A 25731-nucleotide genomic window follows, 5' to 3' on the forward strand; every position below is an offset into this window, starting at 1 on the left:
GAGCAAACTGGGTAACGCCCTGAAATTTCAGAAAATAGCATAAATGGTGGAAATAGCGCATTTGATCCCTATAATAGCGCAAGTGGAGATGATTGGTCGAACCTTATCTTGAAAAACCAAAAAATGTAAAAATAAAAAAATAAAGATTTACCAACATTGACTGACGAAATTAAAATTATGGATCTTATACACCTCCTACAAAATCGGAAGCCCAAAGAAAGAAATCCCACAAAACAACGTTCGAAATACAGATAAAAATAGCGAAAATCACGAAATCGTGTAGCGCCCTGCATTTCCACAGCAATCCATAATACGCGGAAGTAACACATTTAGTCGTTAGAAAGCGTAAATGAAGATAATTGGTCGAGCAGCATTTTGAAAAACCGAAAATGCAAGAGAAAAAATAGAATTTTGACCAAAAAACAGACGAAATAGAGAATACGTATGTCACACATTTTGAAAAACCGAAGACTAAATTTAAAAGCCCGGAAAGAACACTGGAAACATCAATAATAAATAGCAATAACGAGAAAACGGTGCAACGCGCTTCATTTCTACAAAAATAAATAATTCTAGAAGTAAAACATTTAGTCATTAAAAACACATAGAAATAATTGGTTGAACGGCATTTTAAGTAACCAAAACATACAAAAAACGTAAAAACTGAGACATTTACACTATTAACTGGCGAAAGCAAAATGTGCACATTACGCATCTCCAAAAAACAAAGGTTAAACTTAAAAAGCCCGACAAGAACATGAAACTACGAATGATAAGCTTGGTAAAACTAGCCACCACGCCTGGCATCTGCGAGAAAATATATATCTAGCATTGTAAAGGTACATAATTACCATAATGAGGTCAATTTTGACCATTGGAGAAAACGAATGAAAAAACTTAAAAACAGTAAAACAGGCCAACGCTTTAGGCTAGTTACTCTGACCGTAAAATTCCACAATCTAGAGAAGCGGCGTAAGAATGCTAGGAAATATTAGAAATATCTGTAAATTTTTGGAGACTTTTTTCTGTGATGTTTCTGCTAGTATTCTGAGCACCCCGTTAAAACATGTCTTGCACTGTTAGGAACCGCAAATATTTTGCACCTTCCAACTACATTATTCCACATATCACGTAGCTCACTAGGAAAAGAAACAGACCATTGTCTTTCGGTCCCGGAGTGCCCAGGTCCAACCACTTCCGTAAGTGTATTAACTGCCTTGACTGCAGTTGGGTTACAGTACCCGGTATCCAAAACAACACACGAAAATTTACTAACCAGAAAACAAGAATTCTTCGGAAAGGTTGCAGTTGAAGCATATTGTTTCGTATCTAGACCGGATATTTTGTTTGTTTCTCATTGGGCTCTTCATGCATCTGCACAGTAAATTGAGATCGTAGGCCATAGAGGACTTTGCTTCGTAACGTGTGCGTCGGCTGGACAGTAGCTGTGATGGTGGCCACGGGTAGCCTTTACCCCAGGGCCACAAGTGATATGGCGCATAGTGCGTCCCATAAGCCAGAACGGGCATGACCATACATGCATCCTTCAGATAAGATAACAGTCTGCGTCTTTCCTTGGGGGTTTATGACCACAGCGAAGCTACTGCGCCACCTACCAACCGACTGTTCGTGCTACTATCTTCAGAGGGTAAGTGTGCACCTCCTGCGTTGGTGGGACGGCCAGCAAGTGGGGATCAAGAAAGGGTGTCCAGTTTGCAAACGTGAGTAGATCACTATGCATTATTACGTCTTGTGTTTGCTTGTGCGGAGATTAAAGACTATCGAGAAAAAAGCCCCATCTGGAATGCACGGTTCTGAACGTACCCTGCAAACATGTGGATGTTGCTTGAGCAATAAACCCTGAACAGGCGGACTTGTGGTGCTAGGTTGTTCGATGAGAAACTTGAAGGCTGGATAATTTCTCCCAGGCGCTAACTACCACTGCCGAATATGAAACGAAGCCACATCAAAGGCCTTCTGGCAGCCTTTTGCTTTCGTTATGTTTATTTATGCCGCTTACAGGTGCTGTATTCTGTGGCGACCTTATCATTTGAAATTTTCCTTCAAGGCGACGTTCGTGAGACCTAGCATTTATCAATTCCAACGAGGGAACCCATGCACAGACATAGCAAGAAATGTCATTACGCCCCCATGCCTAAGCTTTCCCTCAACATGTTCTTATGGAAAGTCTACATACACCTTGCTAGCACAGTGTGAAAATTGACTCCGGGCCAACTCAGCGGCAATGCTATTCCGCCGTGGAGAAAAACATGAACATTTAAATCCTCCACTGCTGTGACTCTTGACTCTCAAAAAACTCATTCTAAAACCCGCACGAGACACTTGCACGCATCATGTAGTCCGAGGTACATCCGTATTCATGGAGCTCTTGAGGAGTGCCTATAACATTGAAGGTTATTGTAGGACACGTCAAGCTAAATAAAAATCCAACAGTCAAAATTGGGCAAAGATCAAGTGTATGCCTGTAATAAACCGACTTTACTCTTTGGCTTTTGCAATTTGGCGCCGTGATTAAATAAACGTGGTTGTTGGCTTAACAACCTTGTGCTGACTCAGCAGGTTTTTATTGTGGCTTCATGAAAATTCAATTCAACCGCACATTGGCCCGTATGACGCAACTAGCGAATAACAAGATGTTTATAACGCAACACTGTGCCAGGCGTCTTAACTTGTTAGGCGTAGTTCGTATACTACCAACACGGGTATTGGAACAATAAATGAGCCATATTTTTTAGCAAGCAGCACTTTTGTTTTCTTCCCAATCTTCGCATGAAGAGGGCATTTAATGCAATATTTTGCTGAACACAGGGTGGTCGGTGACTGCTCCTAACTGCTTATTTCAAAACCTGATAGAAATAACTTTTGCATACAGCACCACTGACTGTAATTACAGGAAAATCAACGCCCTTAAACGGCAGTGGCGCTTAGCTGATTCAAAAGTGCGTACATTCAACGGCTTCAGGTTCACAGCTCCGTTGGGGCTAGCTCTGTTGCAGTGTATCATGGCGCAAACACCCACGTACACGAACAAAGGAACAATGAGTCAAGGATATGGTCAGAGGACAGGAAAGAAAATGTTGAATTTGAATGAGTCTGAGCTGGGATACAGCTAATCTCCAGGCTGGGACTCCATCTCTTCAAAGTCTTCTTGTTTTCAAAATGTGGATAAGAGAGTGCCCTACGAAGTAAAAAAAACTCAAAGCAACACACTCCTATAGAATCCGTGCTCCGTGGAAGGCCGGCGGTCCAGCAATTCATTTTAGTGTTTGTTTCGGTTTGTTTACGGGCCAATCTTTTTAAAGCGAAACCTTTCCTTTTGGGAACAATGGCGTCCTGTCAAAAACCTAATGCACTTGCCCATAGACGGGTTGGTTGACCGAAAAGCTCCGATAAAATCTTGAGACACACGGCGCCGCGTGAAACCGGACGTCCATTGTGTCAAGACGGGTACTGGAAAATCGCGAAAAGGGAATTGTGCTCTATATAAGACAATAAACGCATTGAATATCAAGGAGTACAATAGTATACCTCTATCTCATAAGCTAATCATCAGTATACATATACATCGTTCGTAGATGCCAAAACATCGTCGCATGGGTTCCTTTTTGTTTGCGACTTTACATATTCGAAGGTATGACAAACAACTAAACACTTTCAGCGAACGTTGGACGCACTTTTAGCAAACCTTTTCACGCACCTTTGATGTGAGAAAGCTTTCGCGCTTCGCTCAGAATTACTTGGGAAGCATTGGTAAAGTTTTTGCCAAATTCGCGCGCACCTATTTATATACAGAACAAAATTGATGTAGCATTTGTGTTCCTAAAGCTTTATATTTTCTTTAAATTACAAAGAATGGTAATCAAGACAGCAAACAATTTTATAGTCAATTTGAATGTGACAGAAAATCATATACAACGCTATATCGGTGACCGTGAGAACAGAAGCAACATAGCGCAAATGAAAAGTCTAATTCAAAATTCTCAGTAATGCTGCCATCAAGGCATCCATATATCCAGTTATTTGTGCACCTTAACTGTAATGACTAGAAATAAATCGCCCGTTTTCATAAGGAACGAACAATACCATAGACACCGAGTCAACAATATCCCTCTGGACTATATAAGAAATGCCAAATAGTGACACGAAGTTCCTATTTTTGCCTAAAATGTTGTTTTCCCCGCATTGCAGCCAACGTTTTGTGGCAAGCTAGGTGAAACACCAAATATTTTACAATAAATATACAATTTACAATTAATTTACAATATATACAATTAGAAAATATGGTCAACATTGTTTAATGCGGATTTTTTACTCCAGGGATGTTTTCGAAAAAACGTGCGACTACTATAACAGTCCCCATTAGGACTGCATTAAAAGTACCCACTCCAACCAAAGACAAAATACTCGTTGGATGCACCCGGTATCATTAACAGTGTTGAAGGTATTTCCCTTTGTGGTATCGGTCTGAATCCTTAGCATCGTGATAAAAAAGTGTCTTTGTCTATGTTATTGCTACAGCAAGGACTCAATCATTCAACAGGCACCTGAAAGAAGCAGGTGTCTTTTCTTTTGCGTTTATATAAATAATGAGGCCAGCTAGAAAGTCTTTGTTGTTTTTTCTGACAAATTTAGTGAGGGATTGAGCAGACTTGTTTTTGAGCTTGTGAAACCTGAACAAACCCTGGAGTCCAGCTTATCTATAACTTCCATTCTGCTGCCACGAGTGTCAACCTGAAACTGACGAACGGAGATATCCGCTGCGCGCTTGTATTGGAAGGAGCGGTCATCTCGGGCTTACTAGATTGTGTGCAGAGGGACATTTTTTATGGGGCCATAATCGCAACGTCTACTGTTTACGCAACCATTGATAAGAAGAGGGAGAAACTTTGGCCCCTTAAGAGGAGGCCGGCAACTGACTATTCTTGGATGTGCAGACAATTGTTGGCCCGCAGCTTGTCCCAATAATAATGACTGAAGTTTCCTTTTTGCAATGCAGCTGGTACATGGCTCGGTAGAAGACAGGCAGTAAGACACTTAAAGTCAACTTGTCCATCCGCCAAATTTTTACACCAACAATGGATTAAAGAGCAACAAAATAATCTAGAGAGATAAGAAACATTGTCAAACTAGACGGAGAGAGAGAGAATAAATATTTATTAATGGAAATAGATGGGCTTCTATTCAAGCGTTAAGGAGGTGCCCTGAGTCCAGCATGCCTTGAGCACGGGCAGCATCGACCTCCATTTGAGCGAGCTGAAGGTGGTATTCGCGTAATGGATTTCAACCTTGCTTAATGGCGGAAGCTAAATAGGAAGAACATTGTAACTATAGCCCTATAGTGCAGGAAACAAGAAGTGCAAAGGACGCGACAATCTCTATTAGCGTGACTCCATGGCGTAATGGCCTAGTGCCTTGCTGTGAGCATACAAGTTGTTAAAGCAAGAAGGGAGGCTCTTTAACGCAGTGATAACAGGTGCCTCGTCGCTAAGAGCAGAGCAATTAACGCAGCGCGTTCCCTCTTGCCTTACGGTCCGTTTTGCGCGAACGACCACATCGTTAACGAACTAGCTGCACGTGTCAGAACAAGGAAAATGTTTTCGCTACAAAAGCAATCGACAAAGCAAAGAGTGGTTTTGTTTGTTTTCCCTGGTTGCACCACGAATTACAAAGGAATTAGTATTGCCAAATTGGTTCGAGTACCGGCTACGGATTTACTACCACCTTGTCTAGCTCCAGCCGAAAAATAAAGAGGTGCGCTAGCCGAGGCTTCTATTATTCACAAACCGTTCTTTGGGCCGACAGTTAACGTAATATATCCTCATGGTTGCAAATATAAGTGTTATCGGGCGGCCACCCGTTAACGCTACGTTTAACAATACAGAGAACGTCAGGACAAAATATTATCGAGTTTTCTTTGACAGAAATAGCGCTAGGTAACTCGCTGAACCTCTTTTCGGCCCTGTAAGGCACGGTTGTACCACTCAAAAAATCTTTCAGGTTTAACACTTCTAAATTTCGTTACCACGAGCTAGAGAACTGTTTGGCTTGGTTGCGTGAGGACTACGCACGTAGTGTTTCATGAAAGTTAGGCTACTGGATACTTGGATGTAGCCTGTCGATCGTACGGAAGAGCATGCGCAGACGGACCAGCTGACGTGCCGTCTCTGGAGCAACTCAGCAGCCAGGCGCCGGCGAAGCAGCCGTTAAACTCTCGCATAGTCACGTGGTACCGCAGCGGCGAGGGTACAAACTGCGACGTCTCTTCGCAGCGAATTACGGGGCGTGACGTCACACCTGCGGCTCTTCGGCTCCGGTGGCTCAAGGTTATCTCGACGCGATGAAAGATCTTGGTGAAACATGGCCTAGTGGAGCTCCCGCTATAAACAAAGAAAGCGAATGGTACCGCTCAAGCAAGGCGAACGTCGCTTGGTTGTTCACTTCAGTATACCACGTGCTCCGAACGCTTCCACCGGCATCATGACACGGCAATCATCTTGCGTATCGTGTAGCAACGCGCTTTCTTGTTCGCGTGGCATTCTTTCCCTCCAAGACCTTGGGTGAAAGGATATTCTCTGTGACAGAACGACATTGCTCAGCAACAATCTCAGCTGCAGCCCAGGCATGCCGACACGGTATTCACCGACATATTCACGTTATGATGGCATGCTTTCTTGATTCACACGTTTTGTACATGCACGCCGCCACATTTTAAAGTGGGAGCATATTCGCTCCCGCGTAACACTGAATTATTCATGCTTCAACCACTCGGTAGTGTTGAAGTGGTACGTAAACGGAAACTAGAGGCGCCACATGCAATCGCTCTTCCATTTTTCATGGGCTGAATTTGGTCGGTGACCCCCATTCACACATACAGTTTCCTGTACCGTCGTAATGGGCTGGCGAGTAAGTGCCCGCTGTATTACTACCACTTAACTGTTTTCTTTATTATATAGCTCAGCTTTGTGAGGTCTGCGTCGAAAAGGCCATCACTGTTACTGGGACAAATCAGTCTTGAATAAACCAAACTTGAATTTTGTCCTCACGGTCTTTCTCTGTTAAGGATGTGAGCCGATTTAGCTTGTGCATAACGTTGGCCAACGATAGCGTTGCTAATGTTCTATGGCCCCCGTTCCGCCTCCTCCAGAGTGCACAACAATGGCCACTGCTGACGACATCCTGGTTAACTTAGGCCCGTGGCACTACTCGGCGCTCATCTTCTGCTTCTACCGGGGATTCCCGGCGGCCTACTACGCCATGTCCCTCTCCTTCACAGCGCCCTCTCTCAAGCATTGGTGCGCCAGGCCTCCTCAGTTGGCAAACTGGACCACGGAACGCTGGCTCCACGCGGCCATACCGTACGGTGAGAGAGATTCATGAGTCTCTGCTTGAGCAACTCTTATCTCAGTTACGACGTCATTGTGGTATTAGCGGCTGGCAGACGTTTAATGCTTGCCTGAAGGGTGACGGGTGGTGGGTGAACAAAGCGTATCGACATCGGCTCAAACGCAGGGCTAGCCCGTAGATTTCTGTTTGAAACGGCCCAGCCTAAAGGATAATATGGAATATGCAAAGAGAAGTGGTTTTGATTAAGATGTGTAGGGGAAGGTTGTCCACGCAAAGCTGTAAGTACTGTTTTTGTTTCAGATGCAATCGCAGTTAAGTGTAAATTGTTTCTGTAGGAGAGAATACTGTTTGCGTTCGCTACAGACTGCCCAGTGCGGCTTCTACCTTTTGCAATACGTTTCATGAGCTAGTTAAGAAACGGCTAAATAGATGTTCTGGAATCACTACAATTATTAGGTTGTATGCCGATGACTGTGTCTTATATGAAAAGATCACCTCAGTTGACGATCAAATTAAACTAAATCGGAACTTTCTAAAAGTAATTTCGTGGTGTGACAAATGGCAGATGCCTGTTAATTTTGCTAAAACAGTCTTTATGAGAATTACCCTTAAAAAAGACCCTCTTTTGTTCCAGTACTCCACCAACAATACAATTCTGTCAGAAGTAACTCAATACAAGTACCTTGGTCTCTGGATTACAAAAAATCTATCCTGGTCAAAACACATAGATTTTGTAGTAGCTAAATCTCTCCGTAAACTTTTTTTCCTAAGGCGTTCTTTAAGATCAACCACACCAACTATTCGTCTCCTCGCTTACAATGCCATTATCCGTCCTATACTGGAGTATGCTGTGGTCATATGGGACCCGTTCACTCAGACTGATATCCAAAAACTTGAAAGGGTGCAAAAAAAGGTTGTTAGGTTCATTTATAACTCGTACGGTCCTACTTCGATTACAAACCTTCTCTTGAAAAGCAAATTGCCAAACATTCCGGACCAAAATCGAATATTGCGCTTAAAATTTCTCTTCCAGTTGATAAAAGGTCACTATGCAGTTGACACATCACATATCGTTCACTTTTCATCGGGTTACGCGACAAGACAGAGACACAATCTTACTATCTCTCCATTGATGCAACGAACCAGTTGTTTCAAATATTCTTTTTTCCCTAGGACAATCGTGGATTGGAATAATCTACATAACGATGTTGTTACCCTAAGTACATTGTCTGCTTTTGAAGATTCACTGCAGAAATGATTGTTATCTATGTTTGTACCTTGCTTTTTGTTGATTCTCTTCTCTCGAAGAATCACTGCAGCTATCAGTTACATAAGTTTGTACTTCATTTGTTTTTGATTGTTTGTTTGCCTGTTACCACTGATGTTCATGTTTTGTACCACCCCTGCTATGATCTTGTAAAAGATCGCAGTATCAATAAATAAATAAATAAATAAAAACCTATTTCCAGGAATTTTATTTTTCGACTATATTGTAGGTTCGTAATCCTGTGACTCAAACAAAACAATTCGGAGTGCATGAAATTTTCCAAACTTTGTGCGATCTTCACGTAGGTATCCTACGTGAACCACTGCTACCAAATCTTATACGTCATCCTTATTGTTTTATACCTCATCCCTAATCCACTAATAATAATAAGCGATCGTTCCATTATTTTGTTTTCTATAAAAGCACATGTCTTTTCTAAGTCAGTTTACAAATAAAAACTATAACAGAGCTCACGTTGCTCAAATACCAGTCTAAGTGAGGTGTTTCACGAAAAGTACCTCTGTCGCTTGTCAGCAAGTGCTGTAGACGAATACTGGTTGCTCTTACACTCTTGGCGCTAATCAATTGTTTTGGTACAAATAAACAAGCAACAACAAATCCTTGCTCCCCTTTGTTAAATGCCTTTTAAGCAGCTGCGTACAAATATAAACGTGAATTTCGTCCGGTGAAGCTAAGAACGATGTTGTGCATTGGGGTGCTTATCAGAATTTTATGAAGAAATATAAAAATCTACTACAAATGCGAAGAGGTGTAGCAGATGACACATTACCAGTCTTCTTAGGAACAAGTTCGGCACATTTCGGAGCCTTCTTAGCCGCTTCAAAACAAACATAAACCCTAAAGAACTATTTTCGAGGGTACTTCAATAACCTGACTTTCTTAAAGTACTTGTGTGACTTCACACCTAAAACATCGTCACTCTTGGCAGGCTGCCTTTGAGTTTCAGTAATAGAACCCTTTGGTACCTGCTCTACGAAAAAGTGTAACGACATCAAAGCAGATTCTGAAAAAAGCTATCTACTGCGCTGACCAAATCACGGAGGCTTATTTGTGATAGCGACGACTGCCGTTTTCCCAGTACTTTCTGGCACGAAAGAATGAGTTGAAGCATTCACCAGCTCGGCTGTTTAGCTTCTATGGAAACAGAAAATAGGCCACGAAGGTATACTACCACCATGCGGGCGAATAACTACGAAGAGAGAAGAGGCTGATAAAGAGACAGTGTAGCCTTTAGGAAACCGTGATGGTGGAAACAAACGCTGAAATGTTAGCTGGGAAGGGGGGGGGGGGGGTCACAGGCAATGTGGGTTGGGCTATTTCATTGTTACGTTTAAGTGCGCTGTCACAATGCTGCCATTATATGTTCAGGATGCTTTATTTCTATACAGTATGCCAACGCCAGTATGGGTTTCAGTTCTGCATACGTTTCCTTTACAGACGATGAAAAGGCCAGCTGGAGCCGCTGCACCATGTATACGGTCGACGCAGCCGATGACGACGATGTGGTCATCCTCAATGACACCGCGGTGCGTTGCTCGAGCTGGGAATACGATTTGGGCGGCAACACGAATACCATGACCAACGAGGTGAGATCTTGCACTTATTGTATCGATTTTCCCGTAGGCGTTTTGCAGACAATTGAATATATTTGACACTATCTACACCAGTCAATCGTTTGCTTGATGTGAGCGAAGTAATCGAAGGCTAAACAAACAACTGATTAGCAATGTGGTGGTTGCTAACTTAATTCACCTACCGGAAAGGAGATAAAAGATATTTACAGCACTAGCATAGAATCTGCTGACGCGCCGCTTAGGGACAGTAAATTAAAGTTCCAGCTGTCGGAAAGATAGAATATCCTCGCCGCAATCGTGGAGAGAGACAGAAACATTTTTATTTGCCCTTCTATGAAGGATTCTGCATCCATGAGGTGTGGCTACTGATGCCAGGCGTTTTCAGGGATTGCCTCGTCCTTGATGTTGACTGCCTCGTCCTTGGTCTCTCAGTGCTCGTATTTTGTCAATTTTAATAAGGAGGTGGCCAAGTGTCTGGCTGAAAATCGGCAGCAACCGCAGCTTTTCGGGCGCTCAAGCCATCAGGCTAAACTGAATGCGCATTTCTACTATGCTAAATTAGTGGCACCTTTGTTGATTAGCCAACATAAAAAATTGAGGTATGTAGAAAAAAATTTCAGATATTCTACTGCAATCTAAAAAACAAAGGCTTTAAGATGTAGTTAGCAAACAGAAAGACGATTGTTTGTGTAGCACATTCTGGTCCACCTATGCTTTGGGTTAGGTAATTCTTGCTGGATATGAATACGGCTGTAAGTATCTACCTCAAATCGACGCATATAGCAGTGTGATTTACTGATGGAGACAAAAACAATGGCAATAACTTATTGTAATAACTTATTTTTGTGTTGAAAAGCAGGAATTTATTTGTCTTCGCAGCCGGTAATTCATCATTATCTTTGGCCAGCAGCAAAGACAGGGGGGGTGGAGGGGGTGGTTGATGGAGTGGGGTTGGCATGAGTAAGTTAGCGGAATGTAACGCGTTTCCTTGGTTTCTTACATTAACAAGACATGGCTATCTAGCTCTTTCAGCTCTCCGTACTTTTCCGTAACGCTTCAACTATTCATTTGGGAATAAAATTTGCTGTGCCTAGCTGCATAATGGAAGAAATGTCTTCTTTCTGAGCGGCTTCTGGCAACGCGGATAACTGCTTTAATACTTTGCGATGTAGTTAGGCGTTGCACTTAAACTGTTTCTGATAATTTTTCAAATGTTTTGATTGTTTGCATAAAGATTTTGAAGTCTGTGGCCTCTGCACAAAGAGCAGTGTTTTTTTAATTATCACTGACAACCCATATTAAGGATATGCAAGTATACATAGCCGACAACCATATTACCGAAATAGAACAATGACAATACCCAGCATGCAATTTTAACCGGAAAATTTGTGCGCTGAAAAGTTGCGCAATGCGCGTAATACGTTTTCTATTTGTGATGTCAAGCACAGACCTCATTTTTTACTCGAACTGTAGGTCTGGTCTCGTTATACTCAATATTTTCTTTCGTGGAAGCACCAATTTTACATTCAACTGCGTTGTAGCAAAGCAGACACTGATAATTCTTTAAAGTGCAGTGTCTGTTACGCCCGGAATTGTAATCAGCACGTTTTTCTTCCGTTTTTGACTACATTTGTGCCAGTCTCTAGAGAAGGCAAGCGTTGCAGGGGGCGGCAGAAAGTTAGATGGGCAGATGAGATGAAGACTTTTGCGGGGATAAATTGGTCGCAGTTAGCACAGGACCGGTTGGAGAATATTGGGAGAGGCCGTTGCCCTATAGGCTGGTGATGATGGTGTGCCAGTCTACCAGTTCTGAGGTGTGCAGCTTTGTGTAATGGTGTATTACAATTTTTAATGCCATCGTAAGGTTTATTCCTCGTTTAAACTTGCTACATCTACTTTCTAATTCTATGGGCCATGTTATAATGAACTTGCTCCCAAAATATTTAAGAAACGTAGAATTTGTAAGCCTTAGAATATGCCATACATATCACTGCAGTTCAACTTGGTCTGCGACCGCATCTGGCTCCGAGCGGCATCGCAAAGCTTCTATATGGCTGGCCTTATGGTGGGCAACTTTATCTTTTCCCATCTTTCAGACTGGTAAGTATTCGCCATTTTTGAAAACACCTTATACCATTTTCGCATCATGTATACAGTTGTTTAAACGAAGGCTCTACAGTAGAACACCTTTTTATGTTGACTTTTCCTCGGGGAACGCCACAAGGGTACGGCATGCTTCCAGTTTATTACCACTTAAGAGCCGAAACAATGTATTTAAATACTCCTGTACTCCTCGGACCATAATTGACTGTAATGACGTAAAAGCACACGTAGTTGCAGAAGACGACATTGGCAAATTCAGACTCATCTCGAAAACTGAAATTGCTTTTGTTAAAGTGTATCGGTGTTTCCATTTTTGTTCTATTGGCTCGTTGATAATTGTGCGTACCTACATTTATAGAAACTCTGGAATCTTCCTCACAATCCATGTTCCTCGCGTTGTGTCAAAACTGCACCCTTCTTTAAATCTTCATACAGTCATTGAAAAATGGCTGTGTTGTTTACTGTGAGAGTACATTGATGTTGCTCTGATGTTTACCAAACCAAACTTAATTGTACACAGGTAATCCATGTACAAACCACTCTACTACAACCCCTTTTATTGGGGCTACCAGTAATGCTAAATAAATAAATAAAGGTAACCAGCTGGATGCGTTCTACCGGAGCAACTAAGTGAAAATTTCAGAACTTTTTTGTGAAACGCGCCGCATTGGTCGTTATATGTTTTTACCAAAAATATAAGCCACCGAGGGCCAATTCCGTAGTCAACTCACTTTTTGGTTTACCGCGTACTTTAGGCCACATCGTAAATTCAGCGTAGACTAATTACACTTGGAAGATTGTTTTTTTAAATACAGCGATGAGGAACGCTATTTTTTTATAAATGTTACTATACACGTTCTACAAATGTCTTGAAAACAGCGTGGGACGTCTTTTATACTAGGATTTATCCTGGCGATAAGGTTCACACGGACTGTAGTTATCTAATAACGTCTTTTCACTATTCTGGTTACATATTAGACGTGATGTCACAACAATATAGCAAAATTCTATTGTTTAAGGGGAAGGCGCGCTACAGTTTGTCGAAGCTACTTAAAGCATGCTCTATGCAGCGAGATAAATGTGGGCACCAAAGGTGCATGTTTTTGTGGTGACGTGAAAGAGTGAATGGCAGAGTGTCTACAAAATGTACGCCCGTTAGCATTGGTATTATACTATGTTCTTCAGATAAATAAATTCCTTTAACATATTTGGTAAGAAATATTTAGATAAAACAGACACAGTGAGACCATCCTGGGGTAGCGCCTACATCGTTTATTTCAACTGCTTCTTTACTTCATGTTTTGCGTTACAGCTTGAAAGATATAGTAACCAGTGTTGTACATGTTCCTGTAAAACAGGAACCAAAGCTCGTTCCTGGTTCGTTCCCAATTTTGGAACGAGTTTCCGTTACTAGTTCCTTTATTGCGAAGGAAACGTGTTTCAGTTCCACTTCGAACATTGGAACGTGTCGTTACATTGGGGTTAAATTTCATTTTTGCAATTAAATTATAGTGTCGGATCATCCCGAGGCAAAATATTAAAGTGTAAAATTTAAAACTCCCAGCAAACTACGTATATTATACGAACAGGAACACCGCCGGCAGCAGATTGTCTGGAGATAAAAAGAATCCAGAAAAACACTCCTAGATGGGTGCAGCAGGTCTCCCCATGTCAGGGAGCACCGGACAAACTCCAGACATGTCTGACTGCGATTTTGGTGCTCGTTTATTATGCGTGCAACACGTATGACACTTTCCACTTCGGTCTTACAAATGCGCAGTACGCTTACTGCGCTTCAGATGTGCAAATAAAAATTTGCATGCAGGGACATAATTAAATTTCTTGCATAGGACACTGTGTCGAAAGGAACAATACATAGGCGTTTAATAAATGGTTATTACAATATTGAAGGTTATTTAGAGTGCCTTACAGGCCCTCTGCAGGGAATTTAGTAAGGGGGTTACAATATTGAAGCTGTCCGGATAATACAGCACAAATTTGCGAGTAACAAAACACAACAGAACCACTAATGGCTACAACGCTCGCAATACAAGTTCGAGTCAAGAAAAAGAAGAAAAATAAAAGTCAGCAGCGTAGTCACACATCAAATCTACCCGCAAGAATTACAAAGTATACCGAGCACAATCAGAGTAGTTACTAAAGTAAAAACCAAAAATAGAAATAGAAATATAAATCTTTAGAAATACGCACACGTGAAAAGCACAGGAAATAACGCGGAGGATAATCAAGTGCGTAAAAAAAACATTTACACTATAAACAATCAAAGCACAGGTTAAAACCGACCAACTAAAATAACTCTGAATGCTGGCTGTCCACGTTCCGGCGGCCTCTCTCAGGTATTGTTCATACCGCACGTGACCAAATTATGCCCAACAGTGACGAAATTCCTGTCCTTTGTCAACACGACGCGTGCAATACAAAAGAACCTGGCACTCCCTTCGACCATTCCCGTCAACCCACAGACCGCCGCGTGACAAACTTCATGCGTACTTTGTGACTTCGAGCAGTACACCATCCCGAGACACTGCGGCACGCCCAGCCCTATTCATAGCCGGTGACACTTCAAATGACCTCACAGCAAGCGCAACTTCCATGTCGGCACTCCACGCCACACAGTTTTGAGCCCTTTTCCTCCATCTATCTTCCCCCCTCCCTCAATGCCTTATAGCATAGCAACACACCCGTGCCTCGCGCGCACTAATGTGGTAATAACCCCTGACAGTATACGGATACGGTGGTTTCACGAGGAACCTGCAGCGCCGCTCGGACTTAGACAACGTTTTCCCGGCAGGGAACAATTCTGTCTGCCAGACGCGCATCCTGACCTTTCCAGAGAAACGATGAAAGGTGAAAAGCCTTCTCGCGGTTGCGCTATTCACCCGTCGAACGCCGCGTAAGCTCCGCCGCCCTGAAAGCAAGCACAAGCTGCGGCCCGCTGCAGCGTGGTTATTTTCTGCATTTGTCTTTCGAGAAAGCACGTTCCGCTGAAGGGCGCGGGCAAACTGGCCAGCTTGTAGGAAGACAAACCCAGTAGCGACTTGTGGATTTTTGTACTCGAGCCTTCGCATCAAAAACAGCCAAATCCTTGCAATGTGTAACATTTGCAGAAGGAACGCCGTTCCTGCCGTTCCTTCATAAACCTAACGAGTTATAGTTACAGTTCCACCAACCCTTAATGGAACGGTGGCGTTCCTCCGTTCCTCCAAAAAGGAACTAATTCCAGGAACGCCGTTCCTTGGAACGCCGTTCCGTACAACACTGATAGCAACTCAAACAACCGAAGACAAAATTTTGACAAGAGCGCACCATAGGCTCCCGGCCAATGCTTTACAAACACTGTTTCCTCGAGCATACTGTGCGGCCCTGGCAAAGGCAAGTTTCTTGTTAAAACATGCGCAGCGGGCTGAGATTCCCAATGTTTATCGCCGGTCAACTGCTCACCACGTTCCAAGCTTTTATGCTACCTAAATTCTCGTATGTATTTACGGAATATATGTGATATATTACCCGCTACTGTGGTTTTGCAAATGTCGCATTCTTGTTTCTAGCATACATGAAACGACTTCGGAAGTGTTAACGCAAATACGTCAGCTTCCAGAAGGTTGTCGATCATAGTACCCCAAGACTCCTCAGGTAGCTGCCACATTTAAAATTTGAAGCTATAAGCAGTGCTGCAAATGTGCATTTGGTAAACCAGGTAGCCTAGGCCAAAGAAGATTTTTTTAAGAGAAACTTTATTCATGAAAACACGAAGTTAGTCCAGACACTGTTTGGACCGAGAGCTGCATAGGCTAGTGGCCGGTCCAATATAAAATTACAAGCAATTCACAAGCAATTCACAAGCTTCATAAAAACAACTTCTATCTCACTTAAAAAATAAGAAGTGCCCAGGTTTAGCACTTCTAACCCAGCGGTCATATACGAAAACAAAGTTAGTGCGCATATGTTTTTGTAATAACTTGCCTTTCCTTGAGATTTCGTAGCCTCTATTCTAGCGATATCCACTAGGTGATAGGATTCGTCCTTTCGCTTGCGCTGAAGGGTACGCCTTGACGGCCCAGCCAGCGAGCCATCAATGGCGAGACTGAGACGAAGGACGGCAAAGCAGCCGCTGAATTCTTCTATAGTCGCGTGGTCTGCTCACGCTGGAGTGTACGCACGGATGGCCCAGGTGACGCTGAGCGATCAAGCGCAGACCAAGCAGCCGTTTTTGCATGGCCGAGCTACGTATTACCGCAGCAGCGCTCGGAGTGAGAAAAGCAATACGAAAGAAAGGAGGCGCAGCTTGACCTCCGGCGGCTGAAAGTCACTTACGACGCGACTAATTACTTTGAAGGATGCACCATAGCACAGCTTTTGCTGTAATAATCGGAACTATAGTTAAAATTTATAGCTTGAACCCCATAAATCTTCAAAAACTGAAGCCTGAATTAGATATTTTAGGTGATATCCTTTCCAAAACTAATGATTTGTTGCCACAGCCTTCTTAAACCCCCAAACAACTACAAAAGACTGCTACAACTCAAACCTAAACAAACTAAACCGGTAGTGAATTCACATTTCCGAAGCTATGTGGGACCTGAAAGGATAAATTAGAGATAAGTATAGTACACCACAGAAAACTACCTGTCGCGGGTTTCCACAGTACACCAAAAAATCGTGCATATTTTGTTTAATGAGTCACCCGAGGTTTTGACATGAAGGCGAAATGCGAAGTTTCTCTTTTAGGTAGTTCAGCTCCCGCTTTGGGATCGACGGACGCACGTTCAGCTTTCTGCCGTTTACACTTTTCTGCAGTTTGACAGGCGCGACGCCTACCATCGATATTGGTCCAAGTCCTTGTCCCGTCCGCTCTCTAAAACTATTGTTAGGCCATAAAGTTGCCACAGGCGAAGCGCTGTACAAGCCTGATGAGACAATGCCACGTAAGCCGAATCCCGGCTATGTTTAGACTTACATTTGCTCTATGCTAAGATCCTCTAAGTTTCCTGTGCAACCAGTGCGCTCCAGTGGCCATGATAGGAACAGCCACCACTATTTCTATCGTGATCACTGATCATGCATGTTCTAGTCCGTTAAACAAAAGTCAAATCCTCAAGTTTAAAGCACCCAAGCAATGTCCGGGCTATAAGGCGTCCCGTGTTGAATTAATTAGACCATCTGGAGATTTTTAACCGGCACGGAAACCTCCACACTCGGGCGCTGTCGCTTTTCGCCTCTGTAAAAAAAACACCGCTGTGGTACAGACCATTGTGGCTGCAGCGGCACAACGCTTTATTCTCTGACCCGCTGTAGCGAGATAGCTGCGAAAATGTCGCAGTGCCGAGTAAAGCGGCCAGTTTCGTTTCAGTGCAGAAAGGTAGCAGCCGGCGCGTTTACAATGTTCGTTCCTGCACCGAGATCCGGCGTTGACTAACAACGCTTTTTTTATCTGCGTGCCGTTGTACTGACTTTATGAGCAGAAGCATAATACGTCGTCGGTAAAAAAATTCGCACCGCTGTGAAATTTTTAGAAATATTTCTTCGCATGTTCGATTCTGCTTCGAAGGTAATTTCTTGCCAAACTCGGTTTCTCTGTCTTTCAAATGTATGTATAGGAGTAAAGGGCTATCGCGGCTCTCCTTCGTCCGACTCTCGGTATTCAGCACTTCCTACAAAGCGCACAGGATCCCAGACAGGATAAATACAATCGGACGCAGCGAAAGGGCATATACTGGCGAATCAAAGTAGTTGTGTAGCCCGGGTGAGGAACTCCTTTTACAATTCTGTATCGCTTATTGTGGTGGTAATGACGTATGGGGCACGCACCCACGTGCTTGCCGCAGGTATGGCCGGAAGAGGGCGCTCCTCTTCATGACGCCACTTCCACTGGCTGCCAGTGTCGTGATCTGCTTCTCCACAAGCTTCCTCATGCTCAACATTGGCAGATTCGTGGCGTCACTGGGCCTCGGTGGAATCCTTAACACCACCTACACGTTGTGTGCGTACTTCACTGATTTCTGACAAGAAACCTTTTTAGTCTTGCTTATTTTTTGTGAGAAGTTCCCGGAACCCCGTCAAGTGACACCTGTTAAACATTCGATTCGCAATCAGCAACCCTTTGAAGAAATTCTGGCGTAGTCAAGTTGGCTTTTTAGCAAATTTACGTCAGTTTCTTTGTTCACAATGACCTTTGTCTTTGAAGCCAACCCCGTAAAGTAGAATATGTTATGAGTACGACAAAATGTGAAATAAAGCAAACATAACAGAATGAATATGACTATAAAGGTCACTATAGCATTCCCTAAAGAAAAAGCGCGTACCCAAACGGTTGCTTTTAATTTCGTAGTTTTTTAAAGCGACAGATTCATCAAGTTTCCAGCATTCGATTCATGCGCAAGAAACAAGCAATGTTTCTTGAACAAGTTTATGCAGTTGTTTATGCCACTGGGTTAACGAACGGGAAGGAAACACATTATACGGTAAAAATTGAAATGAGGTATTGCTGAATTTTCTGCTGCATAAATTTTTAGTGGATTTGAGACTGTAGGGCATATAAAGTTGTATGCCGCGGAGGCTTCAAACGATGTCCGGACTTGAAGCACGGTGCGAAGTAGAATTTTACAGGAAACTCACCACCTGCAATGCGGAGTTGTGAAAAGTCCCGGAGTAGTCTCGTTCACGCTATGGGCGTTTACATGTACCACAAGTTGTGCGCAGGCGAGTTTAGAATGCAAAAAAAAATCAGTCAACACGCCCTTCCGCACCATGTTTCTAACTTCTCATTGTGAACTATTTACACATGACACCGATGAATCATTACGAATGAATGCCTGAAGATTCGTGAGTCTGAAACCTACGCTCTGCAATCTAGCGTACTTGCACAACAAATGCAGCAGTCAGCACTAGGCTTAAATCTCCGTTTTGAGGGATGCCTTAAGGCAAAAATGAGCTTTAATCATCCTGATGTATTCAGACGAGGTGCATTTAAGAGCGAGAGCATTTTGTCTTCTTCGAATTGAGTCTCCTCTTTTGCCTCGTTTTTGACTCGTGACACATGCGCACCCAAGAGATATACCAGTCGAAATGCATGTCCCACAATTTCCTGTTACTGCAAAAGGCATCTGCTACACGAGGCCAGTAACAAGACAGTAAGATCATTACCGAAGACGTCTGGGAAACCCCAAAACGGTCAGTACTTGATCCCCAACACAGTGGCCGACTGTGCGGTAGGTTCTGCGCTTCGTAATAAAAGAAACGACTCAAGCACTTTCAGCACAAACTGGAAACACGTTTACTGCCATCATAAAAATTCAAACAAACCAAAAAGCAGACACTGCCATCAATTATTTATTTTCAGTACCAACAAAACCAGCAAATCATCGTGCAGCATTGAACAAGGCCTGACCATTAGATCACACCGATGGCAGAATTTGCTGCTGTGACGAAGGAATTCCTGGAAATCTAGGCTACGACCACTAGTGCTGGAAGTATTCTTGAACCCCAGAGCAAACACTTACCCACAAGCTCACAATGCTCCTCAACATGCTGCTCACTTGCATGAGGCGATAACATTCAATATACATCCCTGGGGAAATATACTTCGAATGCTCTTTCCGCTGGATGCCCCACAACTGTCCCTCATGACGATAGAAATCATAGTACCGCTTCTCGGGAGAGAAGAAATGTACCATTTTACTTTGCGGTTTCCTGATCCACTAATCCCAAATCACGTAAATACTCCGCATTTACGCGAGGAGTCTCCGCAGCTACCAGTGCCTCTGATAAGCAGTGCGGTGCTAATCCTCATCCTCATAGATCCCTATAGCGGGATGTGAAGGTCAACCATGAGTTAGTGAAGCATATATTTATGGGCAATGACGATGGCATTTCATGGCATTTACGTTGTGGATATTATGATGTTGATGAGATGTTTATGTCGTTATTATTGACTTTGACTTTCATCAAATTGACTTTGACATTGTAACAGGACGAAAAGTATTGCCTGTAAAAGCCATGTACAGCTTGAGTGGCACATACTGTTGCTACGAGCCAGGAATTAAACATACTATTTATCACAAGGCAAAACCTCTTCGAAGCTAAATTTATTCTGATGTCCTTCGCGGGGAAACATGACCACCGTGCTTACTAGTCCCCAATACATATCTGCGTACCAGGAAAAAAGAACAGCTCTCTCGATGTGTACAGCAATGGAGGTGCTATCTGCACGGCACCGGGCGCTGGGCTCCCTTATCGCTACCAGCGGGTGGACGACGGGCCTGCTAACACTTACTGGCTTGGCGTGGCTTTTCCGGGACTGGCTGCAATTCCAGGTTGTCATCACGGCCGCCGCTTCTCTCAGCATCATCAACTGGTTGTGAGTAGCACTTGGCGCACGACGCAGGGGCAGCTGCAACCGACGCGCATCAGGACAACTTGAATTCTGGGCCCTGGTCTTTTTATGCATGTGTAAGGCGGAGCGCAAGAGCATGCTAGTTACGCTGGAAAGTGATTCGTTTGATTTACATGATGGCGCACCTTTTTGTATATGCAGATGATACTGCACTCTTGAATCAATATGCTAGTGCTCATAACAGGCTCTTAGCCGATTGCGGTCCCGATAAAGTTACTAGTTTGTTATATTCCAGTTGATCTGACTATTTTCTCTGTACGCGAGCACATGCTTAATAAAAAGTTTCAAACACAAGGTCCAGCAAGAGGATCTGAGTTACCAAGCATAAATGCGCTATAAAAATCATTCTGCCCAAGTGTATTGAAACTAATTATATACAACATTAATAATCATGGGCTCGGAATAGCTTGCGAATAGATCGGAATAGCAAATGCGGCACCGTGGTACTTTCGTAGCTGTCATTAAGGTTAGTTCATTTTAAGGCAAAATGGCCTTCGCAGAAAATGAGAATGACTCTATGAGCCCTCCAAGTATACCGTTAGGGTCTTCATGTCTGCAACTTACTAATTTTGTTCCAAAATCTACGTATCACACTGCAACAATCACAGAACTGCATCGTCCCAGCTCTTGCCTTGTTTGCTTTTCCTGTGCCATGGTACACTTACCTCATTATTATATTCAATGAATAGTCGTTATGATGCGTTTTTTATAAAAAGCGGCCCCGATTTTGACCCAGCCTTGCGTCCAAGGCAAACCGCCAGAGTGATTACATTTCATTATCACTTCAGTATCTCCAAGAACCATGATCAAGCCTCGACAGGCTCAAATAGAGGAGAAGGAGAAAATAACTTTATTGGGTCCAAAGGAAAGGCTACTGAAGCCTATGGCGCCTTGGACGACGGCCAAGATGCCTTGGCTACCGGCGGCGTCTTCAACCCTTTAAACGACCCACTGGTGAATGTCAGGGTTTGTTAATGTGTCAGTAGATATTGTAAATTCACTTAATAGACTTGTCCCATTGAACTCTACAAATTGCTAATTTTTGAAGTGTTGCATTTATTTTCGTACTTATTTCAGAATAACAATCCCGTTTTCGCAGCGATTACATTTTACCTTAGTAATGAACTACCAAGGGTCCCGTTTCAGCCTTCTGACTTTGGGAATCCAGTCCGTGTATCCACGAGTATGTAAAGACTTCTTTGAACTCAGTCAAAAAATCTTTCGTTGAACTCATTTCGCTATTTAACACGGTCGTCCATTGCTACTGGCTAGTGATAATAAAAGTGCCTTTGAACTGCAGCAAACTGTAACATTTGAATGCAAGCCTTTGATTTAGCATTTATGAATTCTGCCAGTCAATGTGTTTCTCAGCTAATTACTGACACTCTTATTTCCCTCTGCTGGTTTCTCGGTTGACCACGCTCTTTATCACGTGTTAATATGCGCATGATCTCTTCTACAGCTTCCTTCCAGAATCTCCGCGTTGGCTTCTGGCTACAGGCAAATATGACGAAGCGAAGAAAGAACTCGAGAAAGCCGTGAGACAGAACAATGTGAAGGGGGTGTCTGTGGATGCTATAATCAAAGAATTCAAAGACAAAAGCTCGATGGTAAGTGAGGCATGTGAAGTCCACCTGTCCTGCAAAGCAGAGGGGTTTATTTCGCGCAGCTTTTTAGTGGGGCTACAGCACTAAGCAAATTACATCGCAACTTACTTTTTCTATACCTGTACACCAGCCTTCTCAAAATGCGTCAGCGTTTGAGCTCACGAACAGAAGTCAATCAGAGGCGAAATTTAAGCACTGAAAATCAACATAATACTAACACTGCGCAGTGTGGTGCCCCGCCACCTAGGTACACAAAATGCAGTTGAAACTATTTTGCCCAATGCAGTTGCATAGTCAAGATGTTTCGCCTACAGTGCACCTGCATCACAGTCCAGCACGAGGATCAAAGCTCTGAACTGACAATAGACACAAACATGCTATTGTGAGCATTTGTAGAGTGAATGTAAGTAGCCCGTCAGTAAATGTAATCAACTTCATTATACACAATCCAAAAATTGTTCGTTTCATGTGCTGGTTGTCTAGTATCATAGCTTAAACGAAGGTTGTATTGTTTCATGAAGTGTAGCAACCAGTTTTTCCGCTGCTCTTTTAAGGCTCCATTCTATGCTGGCGTACAAATCTTCCTGAGGCGCACCATGTTTTATGCTGGCACTTTATGCAATAATAGAACTTCTGCCGAGCAGTGATTCTTAAATGCCCATGAATCTCCTTAAAAACTGTATAGACTTGGTCTTTCAAACGATTGGAGAACTTTATGAAAAAAAATTAGAGCCCTTTATTACGAAGTTTGGCGTACATGTATCTTAGCAAAACTGTATAGACAGTTCTCTTTATTTACATTTACTTTTTAACGACCCTCTTGCGATGACAAAGATGACGACGGTGACAATCGCAAAACTAAGTATATGTCCTTTACCAATCGCGCCTCCCGAGTTCCATCCTCCTACATGCTTGATAATATTTCCATTGACCGTGTCTCCACATTTAAATATCTGGGAATTCACTTACAGCCTGAGCTGTCATTGCGTTACCACATAAAACTACTCTTCCTTCCGCTAATCGCTCTTTCGGTGTCCTTAAGCGCAACCTTAAACATGCTCCTTCTACCATTCGAGAACCTGCCTTTGCTAGACTCATACGTCCAAAAATAGGATATGTATCAGCCGTTTGGGATCCCCATCAAGCATAATTAATAACTGATATTGAATCTCTGCAAAACCTTCATATATACACACTATTCACGTCATTTAGCATCATAGCTCTGAAACGTCGCTCCGAACTACCTGATCTAGCACATCTCAGCCAACTTTTCTGCCTGTCCCTCTTTAATAAGCTTTATCATCGGTCCCTTCACGATAATTTCTTTGAACCACTTCCCGTAATTTTTTCAAGCCGCGAAAATTCCTACAAAGTTAAGCGCATAAGTTGCGGCTCTTGTGCTTTTGCCCTGTTTTTTTCCAAGTACCATGGTCTGATGGAATAATCTACCATCCCATATTGCTTCTCAAAAAGGCAACACAAAATTTCAGAAACTAATCCAAGAACAAATCTAACGCTTTGCGCTCATTCTGTGTTTTTGTTTTCCCTCTTTCAAAACGTGCCCCAATTTCTTTGTTTTGCTCGGTATTTTTGTTCTGCTCATTGGTTGTACATCGTGTTCGCGTTAAAATATGAAGCCTTTTATTTGCGTTTGTGTCCTTTTTATTCTAATTATGTTCTGAATTTTGCGTTTTCGTATTTTTCGAGATAACAGTGTGTATTTATTTGCGTTCTCAGTTTGAACCTTCCAATTTTGTTTTCTTTCATTTTTCGTCCTTCTTTCTTGCGTTTACCCAACCTGTGTCCTAATGTAGCCCGCTATGCTAATGTATACCTAATGCTAATGCTACTGCCATACCCCACCCAGGGCCTCTAGTGGTATTATGAATAAATAAATTGGTTTGCATTTAGCTCTTTGGCTAATCAAGGCGATGTGAGAGAGCGAGAACCTCATTCGAGTCCTTACTAGTAATGGAAGGAGGCGAGAGGGAGGAAGTGACGTGCTGGCCTCCTTCATTACATGGCCCATGGGTCCTAACGGTTGCCGTAACTGTAAAACATTTTTCTAAAACTCGCAACCAACCCGAAATCTCCGTGTATGTAGAATATACCCCGTTATATGTAAAAATGCATAAAGGATGGAAGGTTATCCAAAGAAAAACCTGGTTGTCTACCTCAGGCGTCAGAAAGGAGAATGGGTGCAAAGAAATGTCTAGGTTAAACGAAATACTAGAACAAGATATTCAGGTGATAAATGGATTGCGATAATAAAAATGCAACACAGAGCCAGTTAAGAACCTTTTAAACTAAAGCAGCTATTCTTTAAGTGCAGTTATTATGGAGATACATACGTGCTCAGACATTTATCCTTGCATGTTTATGACAAACGCGCTGAACATTCTCAGTCCGTTATATTTTATATTGAACAACTGTTTGAATCTTGTATAACATATCTGGGTGGATTTCGTTTGTTGTTGTACAAGCTGTTTTGGTTTATCGGTAGTACTAGCGCAGATAAGATTCAATGGCGGGCCTTTGCGGCGACTAGACTGACTGTGAAAAAAGCCTCTAGTATGGGGTTACAGGTTTAAAATAGCAACTTCCCGCGTTTTCGGTAGCGAAAAGTTCGGTCTGCGTTCCTAAGCATCAACCCTGACCATTTCAACATAAAACCCATAGCAGATGTCTCACCACCAGGTGATATGAAACTGATTTTAACGGCCGAAAATTCTTCCCGCCAATTTTAGTCCTGTACAGTACCTAAAACCAGGTTGTCGCCATAATTCACTCCTTGGCTTCTCTTTCACAAAACGTCGCTTACATGAGTTAGGACTATTTATGTCAGGTTTCGATTAAAGATACGCTAAACTACATTGTATGATCTGCTCCCCTTAGCGATTCATCCGGCCTGCGAATACTGAAAGCCCTGGTGCTGTTTTTTTGCAGGACAAGCTGAGTTCAAAGCCTACGTTTGCAGACCTGTTTCGATCTCGATGCATTCGTACGACGTCAATTCTCATGTCGGTCAGGTCGTAAGTGCCAATTTTCTTACAAATATAAACTTACCGTACTCATCAAAATACATAATTCCAGTCAAGACCATTTCGACTACGACGTCACGCCATCGTACTGTGGCGAGTGTAACCTGTTTTTCTTTTATTTCGTTGGCTGAACCAATACGCCCATTGGCAAATAATAAAAGGAGGGTAAAAAATACGTCGTGATGTCCGATAGTTGTTTATATACCTCGGGATTGTAGCTGTAAAAACAGATGGGTAAAAGAAGCCTCATAGCGCAACACTGGGAAGTACCATCTTTCTTTTTGTTAAGCAAAAACTTTCTTAGTGAAACCGATGGCGTCCTGTCAAAAAACTAATTCAT

General features: G+C 42.8%; 1 protein-coding gene across 1 annotated transcript in view; it reads left to right on the forward strand.

Annotated features, from left to right (window-relative positions):
• Positions 1 to 1570: 1570 nt before the first annotated feature.
• Positions 1571 to 25731, forward strand: part of LOC144146174 (organic cation transporter protein-like) — a 35540-nt gene continuing 11379 nt past the window's right edge. The window contains exons 1-8 of the mRNA XM_077678142.1: positions 1571 to 1721; positions 7166 to 7381; positions 10091 to 10239; positions 12224 to 12327; positions 18177 to 18331; positions 20539 to 20707; positions 22206 to 22353; positions 25297 to 25382. Coding sequence (XP_077534268.1) covers positions 1586 to 1721; positions 7166 to 7381; positions 10091 to 10239; positions 12224 to 12327; positions 18177 to 18331; positions 20539 to 20707; positions 22206 to 22353; positions 25297 to 25382 — 1163 coding nt within the window. The 5' untranslated portion in view covers positions 1571 to 1585. The remainder of the gene's footprint in view (positions 1722 to 7165; positions 7382 to 10090; positions 10240 to 12223; positions 12328 to 18176; positions 18332 to 20538; positions 20708 to 22205; positions 22354 to 25296; positions 25383 to 25731) is intronic.

The sequence above is a fragment of the Haemaphysalis longicornis genome, unplaced genomic scaffold (genome assembly GCF_048455015.1).
Source record: "Haemaphysalis longicornis isolate Haplotype H1 unplaced genomic scaffold, Haemaphysalis longicornis Haplotype H1 scaffold_7, whole genome shotgun sequence".
NCBI lineage: Eukaryota > Metazoa > Arthropoda > Arachnida > Ixodida > Ixodidae > Haemaphysalis > Haemaphysalis longicornis.